Consider the following 16454-nt stretch of genomic DNA (forward strand, 5'->3'; position numbering starts at 1 on the left):
AACAGTTCCATGGAATCGCTTACCGAAAAATTAGCTGCCCATTAAATGGGAAGCGGTGAGGAGCAATCATGTAAATTCTACCTATACCCAACTGTAGAAGAGAAGCGGTGGGAATGTGTGGGGAGGGGGGCACTGCCTGCAGCAAGCCCCGTTTCCAGTCCTGTGGCTGTCTGCTTACATCGCCGTCCTCATCTCCCTACCCCGGGAGGAGAGGGGGACGCGTGGGTGTGGAGCGCAGTGGTTTAGTCCACACCCCGCAGCCTCCCTTCCCCAAGCAGCCTCGGGAGCCGCGCTCATTCTCCTCCCTCTCCCTGCCAGCCGGTGTGTCCGCGGCGGCAGGAGGCGGAGGCGGCGGGAGGGGAGAGGAGGAGAGGAGAGCGAAGCGCAGCGGCGGACGCCGGCTTGTCCGCGGCCGCCCGGGAGAGCTGCGGCGGCGGGAGCCCCCTCCCCGCACCCCCAGCCGCACGCACCCCCCCGCCGCCAGAACTGCACGGCAGCAGCCCGCCTGCCGCGGCACCGCGCTGGAGTTGCTGCCCTCAAGCAGTTTCCGCTCTGGTTTTCAGTGAGGAGGGAGGTGTAGGGGACAGGGCTTTATTTTGAGGGGATGCTGAGAAAGCCGTTCCCCTCCTGTAGCACGTTGCCTAGGCGTTCCTATTATGGAAGTTAAGTGAGAAACTCTGCAGCTTGAACTGATTTGGGAGAGAAAGAGAGAGAAAGGGGTAGGGGGAGGGCGAGAGGAAAGCAAAATAGCCAAACCAAGCCAATGATTTTCCTGCAAAGTGCCGGGAAGTTTGCGGAGCACTTTCTAGGAATCAGGCCCTTTCTCAGAGTCTCTCCTTGTGTTCCGAAGAAGGAGCTTGCTTTTGGATTGCCATGGATCCTAAAGAGAGTCTTAGACACACTTGAATAATTCCTCTGCTTGGGCTGGATTGGTGGGAATTTAGGAAGGAGCGTGTGTGCAAAGCAGAAGCCTTCGGAGCTCGCTCACTGCTCTAATCTGTATGGATCTAAAAGTGTCACATTCAAGACCTTTCCATCTGCAGCTTTTGATTTCAAGATTTCCCCTTTCACTTTAAGTAGCTGCTAGGAAACTGAAAACTTTTGGACCTACCTCTTATTGGCTTTGGATACTTCTTTTTTTTTTGGATCTCTGTGGAATTGGTCTCGCAAGCCATCGGGATTTGCTTTTAATATGTCAAAATGGGTCTGCTGACGCCACTCCTGCTCTTTGGATTTGCATTATTTCAAGTCCATGGTAAGTTCGCTTATTTTAGATGTGCCATTTCTGTGCAGAATTCCCCTTCATCTGAATCTGATTTGGGACAGCACATGGACGGCATTATAAGCCTTAACATTACACAGCCTTAAGTTTGTTTCTGTATAAAAATGGTATTTCGGGGCGGGGGAGGGAGAATATGTGTTTCCAAGATGCAATCCTTCCCGTCTGCTAACATAATGGAAAAACAGCTTATGAATGGAAGAATGTCAGCTTGAGGTAGCGAGGAAAGAGTGAAAACTACAGTGCTAAATCTTTTATTTCAGGGTGTGTGTTGGGGGGGGTGGGAAGCGGGAAGGAGAAAAGAAAGGCAGACAGCTGTTGTAGCTGATATTACTTTGCCTCCTCCTATTGTTAAACTTTCCACCGGGAGAGCCGGCTGATGAAATAAATAGGTTAACTCTGCCTCGGCTCCAGGTGAGGCGAATTGGCGAATTTCCAGAGTCCCTAAACGCCTCCTTTGGCGCTGGCGGAGACTGGAGCAGGCGCTGGCGAGCTGCAGACCAGGCAGGGCGCTGGGAGGCGGACACCACAGCACCCACCACCCCGCATCACCTCCACCCACTCCCGTGGGGCTGTGCAGGTGCGGTGCGGCCGTCCCGCCACGGTGGGGCTTCGCTGGAGGGTGGGGCGGGAGGGTCTACCCATCATCTTCCCTTGCACCCCCTCGTTATGGGTTTTCCGGAGGGAGCGTTGTCATGAAGTTCAGCAACGTTTGGGGGGAAAGGGTGGATTTTCCCCGCGCTCTCCCCTCTGGGTCTGTTCTACAACACTTCTTGCGCTTTTCAAGTTTAAGTAATGAATGGGGAGCTATAAATTAGCATCTTAGGGAAGTACGCTTGAGCAGGGCGGAAACTTAAGTACAACGGTAAATGGTCTTTCAAAGTAGGGGTTGGCGCTGTACTGCAGTGTAGATGTTAGATGCATTACAGTAGTTCAAGCACAGAACTAGGAAGCGAGCATCTGTAATAGCATACAGTTCTACATGAGTGTGTGCTGGGACCAAACGCTCGGCAGTCTGCCTAGGGTTGAGTATTTGCATCTCTAAACAGTGTTTTAGATTTTAGGTGACTTTAATGTCTGGGACTCTGGCTGGTTTTGCCTGTCTGTTAGAGCAAACTGTTCCAGGAAGCTACTGCTTACAGTATTTACTGTATCAGTCCTGAAGCAAGGACTCTAGGTTTATTGTTTGCAGTCACAGGCTGCTTTGGGTATTTCTCCCCCTCCTCTCATCTTCCCCCACCCCCTAGCAAGAAAGGAGGCAAAATAGATGAGAACAGGGAGACATTCAAGTACGGTTTTACATTGGTTGCATAATATGCTATGCAGTTTAATGTTCAGTTTGGTCTACCGATAAGAAAATTTCTGCATAATGTATAATGCTAAACAGTAGGAAGTTTTAACTGTGAAAGGATTTAATGGAACGTTTGTGTCTATCAGCACGGTCATAGGTTTGCGGGGATTTTGTTCTCTGTTTGCTTTATTTTTCCTACTGTAATGTATTTTGATCCTTAACTTTAAGACCACCAGTATTGGAGATATCTTTGCATACAAACTGAAAACATGAGGCTGTAGAAATGTAGTTATTAGTAAGTGTTTAAAATTGTATGTAGCTAGAAGGAATACAATTAAAGTGCTCAGTGGAAGTGACAGAGTGAATCAGAGGAGCTTGGTGTTACAGAATGTAATTAATGTACCAGGCTGTTTGGAGATATATGAAACAAATGCAATTAACCAGCTTGCTGGAACGACAGGAGCAAGATATAATTTATTCTGGTTTTGTCATGGGGAACACAAGTAGAACCTTTGTTCTGGCTTAGCCTTACAGGACACGAGGGTGGGGGGTGCAGGTGAAGCACGTAGCTAGTTTAGAGCTGGACCGTTAGAAAAAAAAATGCCAAGAAACTGCCCAGAATAGATGTGATCCTCCCCTTTTGTGGGAAGATATTGCAGAGACTATCAAGTTTGCCTACGTTAACAACTCTCTTAAATAAATAAAAAGCCTTGTGGATAGCGTATCTTGACCAAGTGGAGGTACGCTATTATTGCCGAAATGACTAACAAGTAGCTTTGAAGAAATACTGGCATGCAAGCTTGGCACGCTGTACTTTTGTCTCTTTAGGAGCATAGTAATTACGATTACACTTTAGGGTGACATATACCACCAGTTGCTTAGAAAAGATATATAACAACATTAGCGCTATTTGTAATGCTTTAATTTAAGAGAAAAAGGCAAAGCCCAACAGACCTTTTGTTTAATAGGTCCTTGGTTTGTTTGAAAGTTACCTCTTAGTGCATTTCTGGTTTTGAGGGGTCTTTATTGTTGGGTTTGGGGTTGGGTTTCCAGACAGAGAGAGACACTGTAGTATTTGAAGCATGTTAGCCATCCTCTTCCCTGTGACATTAGTTTTGTTTAGTAATTCAGCAGTGGTATTACACAGTACACAGTGGTGTAGATCAAAATGATAATTTTGTCTTCTAAAGTTATTTTCTCTGTCCATGCTGTTATGACACCTGAATATTGCAAAGCTTAATGAAAATGGCAGAAAGCATACATATATGTGTCTATTTTATTATGATTGTGCTTATGATTTTCCTGTAGCCTTATCCATATTCTTGCAGTCTGTTGAGGGAATAACTGTAATTTTCTTTTTCTTTAGCTATCAATCTTGGTTACTGTTCTTGAAAAAACAAACAAACAAAACCCCACCCCACTAGACAGAGTCTGTACCATAAAACAAAACACTAGCTATTGGAGTTAAAACAGTTGATTACATGTTTTTTAATAGCATTCAATTGATTTTTCTTTCATTGTTATGTGTTTTTTGTTATCTTTCTTCCAATCGTTGGTAAAGCTTGAAAGAATGAATATTAACAGAAAAGTTCACAACTGCTGTGAACACAGGTGCATGGATGTTACCACAGACACTAGTTTTAGTGGGCCAAACCCTACCCTGGTAGGACTCATAGTGTGTTCAATGAAAATTACAACCTTTTATGTCAGGGATGGCTTTTAGCCATTGTCCCTTAAAAACTTCAAGTGTCATGCTCTTGAATGTGTGATGGCGTTAAAGATATGCAAGAATAATTCTGTAAAAGCAGCATTTTATCTCCATATTGTTATATTTCAAAAGCATTTATTTTCTTAATGAAAAGCATGCATCTGAAATGGTAGGGTGGCTCAAGCATTTAATCTTCCTTTTCCTTTTTTTTTTTTTTTAAATTCATTTTATTCTTCACACCAGTGAGCTACACATCTGTGGCCTTGTGCAGGTCTCAGTTGCCTATCAGAGAACATGGCTTACATATAAAGCTAGAGTACATTCTTCCAGTGAGTATTAGAGCTGACAGGGTCTTGATCTCTCATGTGGGTTTTTCTGTTGATGGATAACCTTTGCTTCTGTGGAATATGTGCATTTTAATGCATTAAGAGTAAAATTCTGAAGTGGAGAGTTTGTGTTTTTATTTCCTTTAGCTTGTTCTTCCATAGGACCCAATTCTGCAGAACATTTGAGAGTATGCTTCCATAACTTATCCAGAATCTCATTGAAGTTAATAAGAATTTAAACATGTGTTCCAAGTTAATCATATGCTTTAAAACTTTGCTGAGTAGGGATGAATTTATGCCCATGATGAAATGTTTCACTGAATTAGTCTTAATGTTTTGCTTTCTTTATTTCCTGTCTGGTAAGTCATTATCGCAACAGCATATATTTACGTGCAAAAGATAGGCAATGAGAAAATCATGTCATTGCACTTCCAGAGGTGGATATGTTTGAAAAGTAATGTAGTAATTCAAATGATTTTGTTGTTACTGTTCTTTTGATAATTTGGTACACTGCAAAAGGTCTGATACCCCACAATCCTTTCAGAAAAGGGAGAATAGGGGTTTTTAAACTTTTCCGTTGAGTTGGACTTACTACAATAATTCTTCCATTAGGAACTTTCTGGAATGATGAGATTCATGTTGCTTAAGGAAAACAAGTTTTAGCACTGCAGGCTAAAGATATATAATCTTAAAAGTAGACAAAAGGATATAAGTAGATTTTCAAGGATGCATAAAAAGCATCAAGGAGATGTGCCAAAAAATTCAGTGAGAGGAAATGGAGGCTTTGGCTAGTCTGTCCAGTCAGCTCTGTTTCCCGGAGTTGCTTTCTATAGCAATGCTATGTGGGCTCATAGCACTAAATTCAAGACATGCTCTGTCCGCTGCTGAACCATTTAGTGGAAATTACTAAAGAGTATGCAATGGCTTTTTAGCCATTTGCGACCCTTGAATTGCTATTCATATATCGATCTTGGCTAAATAGATTGCTAACAGGTTCTGTACATTCTGTTTCAGCCACCTAAGAGGAACACTGCTGTCAGGTTTTATCTGTTATCTCAGCTGGCGTGGCAGAGGTTGCTCTTCCTGTGGCTGCCATCTGGCTCACCATCTCTCATACCAACCTTGTGGAGGATACTTAGTAATCATATTGATGCTGTCTCTTGCCAAGAGGCTGGGTTACTGGTGCTCTTTTCTACATTTCTATAGAAATCTCTTTGTTTTGTGTGCAGAAGAAAGTATGCATTTGCTCTCGCCAAATAAATAAATGTGTTCGTTTTTTGGTTTGGACTGAACAAGCATTTCTTGTGTTTAACTGCTGAATTTTTAAAGAACACTTATTGTTATCTAATCTTTCTTGCACTTTTGAAATGCACACTTGCATTTTTATAGTACACGTGCCTTGTATATTCCAAAAAAGTTCCTTTTAATTTTGGTACATAGGAGGATACAGAATCTGATTTTAAATTACTACTTCAGAGAAAGTGTTGTGGATACCTTTTATGCAGGACTAGTCATGTGGACTGTTAGTTAGGAAATCTTTGAATGCAAAATAATTGCACGGAAATAAAGATGTGTGCAGGATTTAGTCTTAACATATTTACTGTCACACCTGGCTTCTACTATATGATGCAGACTGTGGACTGTCTGCCCTTGAAGTTATGTGTCCAGAAATAAGATTGAGTTGTTGGTCTTGTCCTCACCTCAGACCCTTTCTTTAACAAAATAACTGTTAATCCCCTGTGGTTAACACTTTTTTTATTGTTATAGTGGACAATTAAACAAGGGCCTGATAATTTAGGACCTGATTTGCACCACTGAAATTTATTTCCTTTGTGTGAAAGATCTTGAAAGCCAGTGGTGATAGCTTGACTTATGGTAAGTAAAGGCTTGCATCTTAATTCATGTAATGTAATCTTGTTACAAGATGAAGTTGGCTTGTTACTGCATCCTTCCGTGGGGATACCTTCCAAATACTAGAGGGTACAAGTGCATGTTGCTGCTTCAGTCCTGCTTGCTCCTTTCTTGTTCCTATAGTGCTCTCTTTACTAGTACAGAGTATCCCTTTGTAATGAGAAGGCTGCTTCTTGTGCTGGATTGTGGATGTAATGATATGCATTCTTAATATTTTTTTCAAGCCAAAAGTTCATGAAGTAAGAAATGGCTTTTTAATTCCATCTCTGTGGCTTATCTTGGCTTTGCTGCCATGGAAAAGATCCAAGATGTGCTCTTAATTTTATTAAAATAATAACCTTCATCAATAAATTCATGAACAACAATAGACAAACTAACCAGTAGTACCCATGTAATAACCTGCTGTTACCTATATTGAGCTGCTGTGCTCTAGTGGCTAAGCCTAATTGAGATCCATCTTCATATTATGGACAAACATGATGTGAAAATATTAATTTAAACAATGCTCTGGCAGAAGCAGCTTCTGCGTGTGCATTGAATTTGTAGTCTTTACCACTCTACCTCAGCTATTTTTTTGGCTAAGCAAATTGTAAACTCAGTAAATAATTGTTATTATCTGCGCACCTCTATGAGTTAACACATCTGTTTAACTGGGTTTTGAGCTAACTTTCTTGTTATGTTCTAGATAGATTTACAAACATGCTTCCCTGTGCTTAGTTTCTCTTTGAACTTAATTGCACTGCAAAACCGTGTCAGTAAAAAAACCACACAGTTTAATTTTTCTTAACAATAGAGTTACTTGTTTGTCTTGATATTTATAGCAGGAGACAATGTATCTTTGGCTTGCTGATGAATAAAGGCCACCAGTCTTCTAATGATTGCAGAGTATATTTTGGAACCAATTGAGATTGTGTGCATCCAGGGTGTATTGCAAACCTCTTATGCTATTTATCTGTCCTGGTTGTGGAGATACTCATTCAGCTCTACCTAGCTATGTGAATGGTGACAGAAAGAATACAACGCACTTTCAAATTAATTCCTCATCATTTTCAGGTGCTCATTGCATAAGACATCATTCCAAGCTTGATTTGGGGAGCCTTAATAATATGTGATGTTTGCTTGCAGAATTACCCTTCTTGTAAGTGAATCCTCATTGTACTCCTTCAGTTTCAGAAGAATTCTTCAATCTGACTACAATGAAAGACAGTGGCCTGCTGTTGTACTATTTTATGCTTTGTTATAATTTACTTTTAATTTCTCTCATCACTTTTTCTCAGATCAAGTGGGAGAACAGTTTATTTGGTCTGATATATGGAAATGAAGTGGTAGGATGAGTGGGGATGCCAGAAGCTGAAGTATGATCTAACTCATTAGGGTTTACCTAGACAATTATGCCATAATGTCTGTTGCAGCATATGGTCTTTTAGTTTGTATTTATGCATTTAATGCATTGCCTATATAGCTTCAGTGTAGTGTTGCCAAGGTGGGAAGAGTTGCTCCATAATATGTCTGTCATAAATACAGATTGTACAAATACTTAAAGAATAAATGGCCAGCAGCAAGTTGTAAACCACAGTAAACTCAGTAGTTCTGTTCTGTTAATCGCTTGCCATTGATTACAAGAGAAACCGAGTGGAAAAAATTTAACCTTTTAAAACCAAAATGTCAGTTAACTAGCATCAGTCAACTTGTTTCTCATTCACAGTGAATGGAGGAACCCTTCATGCCGGGGTACCAGAGGTACTTTTTTACTGCTGTGAAAATTTCAACAGTAAAGAAGCAGTTATGAAAAGTATTTTAATGCTGTGTGAACCCTATAATCATGGTTTCTCAAGCTGTCATTCTGTGCAGTTTTCAAAGTCCATGTGTCCTGTAGCCCAGATGACTTCATCCTGGCAAAAGGAGTGGTCAATTTTAACAGTTTATGTTGTATCCTAAAGAGAACTCTGTAACTAAGGGTTGGACAATAGTTTCTTTCATATCAGTATTATGAAAAATTCAAACGGTGTAGCAATGCTGTTGAACTAGGAGCTAGTTGGAAAAAGTGTGTTTTCTTCACCTAATTTTCCTTTCTATAGTCAACTTGATCTCCTCCTTGGGATTGCCGCTCCATAGTGGAGGCTGCAGAAAAAGAATCTGTAGGCGCATCCTCCTTATCAGTTTCCAGAGATGAAATACTGTGCTCCACACATGATGTCACCTTCAAGACTTGGCGATGCTTATTGGTCCTGCATGTACATATACACAAGCACTGCCCTGCTCTGACAGTTTTCTGAGGAGAGAAGTGACACACTGTAAGCTGGGAGGAGGAGTGGCAGAGTAGCGTGATTACAGGTCTGTGGCTTGATGGACTAAAGGACCTACCCCATTTTGAAATAGGGAGTGAGGGGAGAGAGAGAAAAGCAGCGGAGCTGGGGTACAGAGCACGTGGGTGGATCAGGCAGCATAGGGCATGAAAAGGGGAGCAAAAGACTACTGTCAGGCTTAACATGATAGTGCTGATGCCTAATAACTGAGGCTGTTTTATACACAGTATGTTTAGGTGTTTATCATTGCTATGTCATTTGTATATCACTTACCCATGAAGTGAATAAACGTCTCTGTTAAACTGAGTCCAGATTTGTTTGGAGTGGCTGCAAGAAAATGCTAAATTGTGATTTGATGCAGTGAACTAAGGTCTTTGCTGGCTTTAACTTGATCCACTGCAGAAGTGCTGTGATAGAGTGGCTGGATTTTTTGTGTATTTGTTTTTATGATATGTAAGAGAAATTCAGTGGGCTGACTAAAATAGTTGGTTTACATTGAGGTAACGGCTGTTAAACAAAGGACTTTCAGTGGAAAAAATTAACTATCAGAAATAATGCATTTTACTCTTGATCTATTACATCTGTTCTGTTACCAAACAGGGTTTTAAAATATGCTTTGATTTTAAGCTAGTGAATGGGATGTATCTATTCCGATATATGCCTGAATTATAAGAACTTCTGTGTTTTTTTTTTTCTTCTGCATGAATTCGATTCATCGTCTTAAACTGTGAAATGTGATGTTTACCTAATGAGATCAGACAACTTGTTCTATAAGATCAAATCTCATGGGGTGAAATCCCAAAATCTGGACTAGGGGGATCCTACGATAAAATTGCTTTTTAGTACTGTTGTCTTTAAACCTCTAAGAATAGTTTACACTATAGTTTACATCTAGTTTAAAAAAAAAAAAAGTTTTTTGTCTATGTAGGGATATAATTATATCTCTGCACACTTATAATGAAAGAAAATAACTTTAGAAACTGTAAGGAATAGAATTTATGTCCCTGAAGGCAAAACTGTAAACAGTTGTAGGAACTGTTAGAACACTGAATTAAAAGAAAATGGAATGTCTGACAAGTAGACAAACAGATATTTAATTAAATATGAATCAGGGTAAACCAGAACTGTTTATTATTGTTTACCGAATCCTTTTTGACAACTGCTCAGTTTAGGATAAAATGCAAAAGAACATACGTCTGACTTTGTATGACCCCAAATTTCTCTGTTCTCCCTTTCAGCAGACAACATGCCTTTTTTCTCTAAGTGATTTTTTTGGTTGCTAGGAGAAGTGCAGTAGTCTGCCCTGCTCTTATCCAGCAGTAAAACCGAAGAGTGTATTGAGGTAAAGAGAGGGGCAAAGCACAGTATAGGCCATGAATCACAAGTTGTCTCTAATATATCCACTTTGTTCCCACTTTTTCTTTGAAAACTTTTGTTTTTACTAATGGTGTTTCTTTTCAGCTGGTGTCTCAAAGCCATTCAGAGAGTGAAAAAAAATTGTGCTGTTAAGAGTCCACTTAGAGGAATAAAAAAAGGAGGGGGAGATATTGAGACTTATTCATAGGGCCACAGTGGTAGCAATGCGCAACTCAATGAATAGCTTCAGTCAGCTGCTGTTCAAACTGGATGATTGATACCTTCTGGTTTTTTTTGCTAGGGCTATAGAGTACACAGAAGGTCTTCATAGTGGCCCTGCCAGTTTTAATGCAAGATATTGAAGCTGTTTACAAATGATCTTCATACTTCAGTATATGCAGTATTCTTGAAGCATGTCTGCAGAATTTGAAAAGTAATGTTGCATGCCATTTGTTAAAATTAGAAAGAGAGAATTGTTAATAATCATGCTACTCTTGCTCTAGTTTGTGAAACCCTTTATTCACTCTCTAAAGTGTGCTTTTTGAATTAACTGTGTACTGTGGCAAGAATCACTTGACCGTCACCTCCTATAACGTTCTGAAAGTGTGCTTAACCAAATGTCATTGGCTAATTTTAAACCTTTGCAGTTAAAAATGGTTTTATGTAGCCAGATATTATAACAGGTATAAGTGATTAGACAATATTGTCTTTATTAGTAGACTATTGAAATAACAAGAGTTATGGCAGATTTCACTTGAAATTGATTGCAGGATGAATGTATAGACAATATATTCTTTCCTTAAGTGCTTAATGAAACCTAGCCTTAAGAGCAGTCTTAAAACAATGACTGTATCTCTCAAGAAAGATTGCTGAAGAGGTCATGTGTGTGAGATCCATCGATAAGGAAACAGAACATGTGACTGCAGAGAACTGCGATTTGTGCTGTAGAAACAGATGACTCCCTGTGAACAGAGCAGGCCTCTGTATCATTCCTTAACAGGAATAAGTGGTGAATGGCTAAGGGTCTCATTACCAATTTAGAATATCTTGTTGACTCAATTTAGCGACATGCAGATAATAGAGAAATTCAATGATGATGTAATTGGAAAAATAGTGCAGCAACTTGTACCGATTTGTTGTTTCCATTTGAACAAAATAGGTTTCACCCATATTTCTGAGGGTATTGGGTGACCTGGCAGTACTGGATTCAGTCCCAGTGTAATTTAGTGGAATTTGTGTCTGTTTAGGTCAGGGCTGAATTTGCCCCCGGGGAAAGATGAAGATGCAAGAGTTGTAAGTTAAATTACAGGGAGCTGGCTCTATTTTACAGTCTGGTGATGGGGGTGGGAGTGTGTGTGTGGTTTTTCTGTGTGTGGTGTTTTTTTTTCTTGTTCTTCCTGATCCACACAGACTTTAGGAGTAATTTAAATACCATCTACACTATCACCGAGGCTTTCAGTTAACTTCCATGAAAGCTGCAAGTGCTGAGATCAAGGATTTTTCCCTCATAAATTACAGCAGATGTTGTCTCAGTCATTCTTCAGTGTTAGCCCAAAAGTGCTCTTGTCCCTCTTCCTGCTGAGAACTGCGTGGGAAAACAGACACATTTTTGTCACTGCATGTGGATGTTGATTAGCAAAATTGGATTAACTGTTAATATGTTAATATAAAGGATGTGCCCAATGCCACTTGGGAACTCCATGGCAGAAGGGAGAATGAGATCTGGTCTCTAAGAACACAGTGGACAGCGGGGAGAGGTGTGCTAGTGTTAATGGTGAAGGAAGAAGGGGTAACTTGAACTGTTACTGCTGCTGCATCTCTTTACTTGGCATTTAAAGCAAGACAATTTTTGAGGTCCAGGAGGATGAGAATGGTAGAATCATGGACCATGAATCTGTTCTCTAGTAACAATTTTCCTTCCTGTTACTCGATAGTCCCACCGCACTGCATTATGAAAGAGAAACGAGGTAAGAGGGTGATCCAGCACTGCTGGATTTGGGACAGGGGCAAGGGAGGAGCAGCCACAGGTGCGGTGAAACATTAAGCTGTACTTGTCCTTCCTGATCTTTCCCCTCCATCCTCAGCTTTGTGTTTCTGGGAGTCTAAATATGCTAAGGAAGGAGTTTGGAAAGAAGTGGTAGCTCTGGATCTGGACCTGTCTGAAATCGGAGGAAACCTATTGTTGCATGGTGACATTCAGCTATCTGACCTTCCTGCTCTTGCATTTCCCTCTTCGTTCAATTTAATGTGGCAAATGAAGCATCATTTTTTCAGAGAACTCATCTGTCCCTCAGAACCCGATTCATATGTAGAATAAAATCCTTTCAGATTAAGTTGATGCATCTATTTAAGTTAAGGACCAGCTATAGCCACAATATTGAAGTGGAAAAGTAAGGAATGAAGGCAGGTTTATGTATACTTTTCCTGTCATATGATATGATGTGGTCATTTCTTATTCTTTCTGTCTTTCTCCTCTCCTGTTAAATCTATTTCCTAGTTTTTTGCTATAATGAAAGACGTGTGTACCTTGCTTGGCAAGTTTCAAATACAAAATCTCCTCACTGTTGATGCTTTGCATTTGTAATTCTACAACTTTTTCCTCTGCATAGGCCAGAAAATCAGAGACACCTTAGCTTACTACACAGAAACCACTGGCATAGAAACCTCTAGATTTATTCTAGAGAAATAATGGAGAAAAATATGCTCTTGTCTTTACAAATTTTAATTCCCTGTGCTGCTTGTCCGCTCCTTCTGTCTATGTTCCATGTTTCATTCATGTAGCTTGCCTCCTTATATTTCAAAGTTGAAGACTTTCTTCTGTCTTGTTTTCTTGTCAATTGTTATAGTTTCTTTCCCAGCTTTTATCTGTTCATCTCATTCTTCTCTGATTGGTTTATGTTGCTGTTTTCTAACCATGTTGCTTGAATATGAAGAATGAAAGGACTGAAATAACAGGAGAAGTTGTGGGGAAGGTGGTGTTGGTGATGGAGGAACAATTATAAGAAACTTTGTTCTTTGTCAGGATTACTTGGTGAATTCTATGTGCATAGATAACCTTCTGTGGAGACAGAATCTTCTGCCAACCCTAACAAGTGTCTTGAGTAAATCTAAAGAAAGTAAAAAATTACAGGGGTAAGCCAAATTTCATGTGAAGTTGGAAAGAGGTACCTTCCTGAATGTTTAACCTTGTATCAAGTCTACCTTTTAATTTTGAAGCACATAAATCTCCTTTGTCATGGATAATCCTCTCCTTCAATCTAGAGAGAATTACAGATAACACACTGATTTGTTAGGTTTCCTATTCTTACAAATAGTTGAACTTTATCCATCTATAAAATATCCATACATAGATGAGCAATCAACTTTGAATATCTAAGCTGATTTTTTTAATGTTCTAGAATATTCTATAAACAGACAATTAACATTAGATGGCAAATGATACCAGGTAGGCATAAACTGAATAGTAATGGCATTCAAGGAAATTATTGTGCTGATGCTACTGTTGAAATCATTGATGTTATTTGAATAATTAATTTCTTTTGTATGTATATACATGATATATGTATACAATATTATACATAATACATTATATACTATACAATCCTGTAAGAGAAACTTCTGACTTCCGAGGTAAACTGGGTGAAATACTTTCTGGGTGAAAGTTTAAGTTGTGGGTTTTGGTTCTGTGGTTGGTGGTTCTTTTGGTTTTGTTTTTTTCCTAATCCACAGTTGACCTTAGCTGTATTGAAGAACAAATGTTATTTTTTATACTGGGTAAGACTTGTGATGTGTATGAAATCCTGACTCAGCAGAAGACATTGGGAATTTTGTCATCAGCATCAGTGGGGCCACAGTTTTGTTTTTGGAGGGCATGGCAATGTGGGAGGCTATTGCAGAGAACAAAGTTTTGTTGGGTTTTATTTTCTTTTTGTAATTACACAAAGTTTAAGAGATTGACTTAAAAATAAACATAGAGCTGTAATCGGGAGGTTAACAGATGCAAGAAGCTTCACCTGTGCTTTGTTACACAACTAGTGGGAAGCCAAGATAATGATGCACCACACATCCAGTAGTAAACAGTGTAGTCTGCAGCTTGAGAAAGAAGTCTGTAACACCATGAAAACTACATTATTTCATCTTCAATTGAAGGCTGCCACTTGACTTGTGGAGAGCACCTTCAGCTGTATCTGCCCAGAGGGCCAAAAATTTCACTATTAGGGAAGCCACAAATCAATTTTAAACTCAATTTGTAATAAATTTGCAAAGTAGAAAGGCAGATATGTTGTTTGGCAACAAATTTCTTCCATACCTCTTAGCATTTGTGAGCAGGTGTCTTACTAGGCTACTTGGTATTTCCAGAGCATGGATGAGGATGAAATAAATTCTGGCACTCTTTAGATGAAGAATGATACAGATGTTATTGGTCATTTGAAGGAGATGGAGAATAATTGTATGCAAGGCTTCGTCTATTCTGCTATCTGCAATGGTACTCTTAGCATCTTTTAGATGGTCTCAGGATGTAATTTAAGGGCCCAAATCTGTATTTTACTGTATATACTATCATCAAAGTCTAGGCCAGACTTTGTTAAAGGCTACATCGCGTTAATCCCATGGTACTCCTGTTAATATAGTGTGCAGGTATTTTTGCCCTATGGGAAATAGCCAAGAAAGCTTCATGAGAATGGGACAGTGCCTCCTGGGCTTGTCTTCTAATTGGAATGAAGGAATAATTTCTGACCACCTGATATGTTTTGTAGTCATGCCCAGGTAAACATATAGAGGCAAAAGAGTGGAGTGTGAAAGAGCAGAGTTGAACCATTGGTTCAGCGTGCTTCTTGTGTATTACTTGCACTGTGAAACTTTTTCTGCTGCAGAAACTGCAGATGTTGCAGATTTTTAGCAACAACTAGAGTAAAGCGCAGTGTTTTCCTGGATGCCCTGAATACCCTTATGCCAATTTGGGATGTTGGGGGAAAGAATTCTAAGTTCAGTTTTAGAGGAAGATGGGTTCCTGAGAGTTTGAAACTTCTGGAGACAGATATCCATGCAGTCATATCTACCTCTTTTCTTTTTTTCTCCCCCCACCCCTGCCCTGTGCCTTTGGAAATTAATTTCCTAGTGCTCTAGATTTTTAACACTTTGAATAGACAGGCAGCATTCTCACATCTAACAAGTGTGATCTATTAAGCTGGGGAGAGAAAATGTAGAGAAGGTTAGTTTTAATATGGACTCAGCTGGAGGCATGCTACCTAATGAGTCACTAATCACATCCTGGAGTGTTATGACTGCTAGTGGTCTCCTCTCCAAATACCATTCTTATCCAGCTTCCTTTGTTTACAGGCCTGACACAGTCATAATTCTTACATCTACTTTAGAAAGAAGATAGTTTACAAGTTGGACTGGCCAAGATGGAGTATTATGAACAGGTTTCTTTGGAAGCGAGGCTTCAGTGGAGAAATTGAAACACAGAGAAGAATAGTGCTGTGCAGGAGCAAAAATGTTCAGCCTGTACACTGAGTACCTGGAGAGGAAATAGTTTCTTTAACATTCTGTGCTGAATGTTCAGAAGGCTTTTCAGATTGTATTTTTTTTGCATATATTAAAGCTTTTTTATAACTTGGTATGAATTGGTTGCATATGCATGTGATATAAATAAAACCTAACTGGATGTTGTAAGCCAAAGAAATAAATCAATCAATGATTCTATTGCATATATCCTTGGTACAACTCTCTTGGAGAGCTATAAATAGATATTGCTTATTACTTTTGGTTGCATTCATTTTTGCTTTAAATGGCAAAGAAAACTATTGTTAACAGACCTTAAAGTCACTTGGAGGATATTTACTTAGATCATTTTGAGGAAAAGAATGAATGTCCTTGTTAAAATATTTGTTAATAGTGTCTGAGTGTTGGAACAAGTAGATAAATTGTCAGTACAAATGACTAAAGATTTTTCTTTTATGTCTTCAAGAAAGAAATTATGTACAGGGTTTGTAAGCATTTTTCCAAGCACTTAGACTATGATTTTTTGTGGAAAAAGGTGGATCCAAGGGTGGGGGGGTAGGGCAGGGGGGAATCAGAGTAGCAGTTTTGGCAAGTATCGATTTGCTTAAAATAGATACCCATCTCACACATGTATCGTTACCCTCTTTTGCTCCTTTCCAAATATGTCAAAATTGGGAAAAATACTGCTATAGTTTCAGTAATGTCTTCTTTAAAAGTAGGTCTTGCTGGCTTTGGTTTTCTTTTCCATTAATGGAAGAGCTTTTGCTTTGCA

General features: G+C 39.6%; 1 protein-coding gene across 4 annotated transcripts in view; it reads left to right on the forward strand.

The window, feature by feature from the left end:
• Positions 1-452: 452 nt before the first annotated feature.
• Positions 453-16454, forward strand: part of ROBO2 (roundabout guidance receptor 2) — a 471637-nt gene continuing 455635 nt past the window's right edge. The window contains exon 1 of one of the 4 annotated variants that reach the window (XM_054205925.1): positions 453-1255. In XM_054205925.1, the coding sequence (XP_054061900.1) occupies positions 1201-1255 (55 nt within the window). In that variant the 5' untranslated portion in view covers positions 453-1200. The remainder of the gene's footprint in view (positions 1256-16454) is intronic. The other 3 variants (XM_054205944.1, XM_054205935.1, XM_054205962.1) reach the window with 3 other exon arrangements.

This window comes from Rissa tridactyla, chromosome 1 (genome assembly GCF_028500815.1).
Source record: "Rissa tridactyla isolate bRisTri1 chromosome 1, bRisTri1.patW.cur.20221130, whole genome shotgun sequence".
In the NCBI taxonomy this organism is placed as follows: Eukaryota; Metazoa; Chordata; class Aves; order Charadriiformes; family Laridae; genus Rissa; species Rissa tridactyla.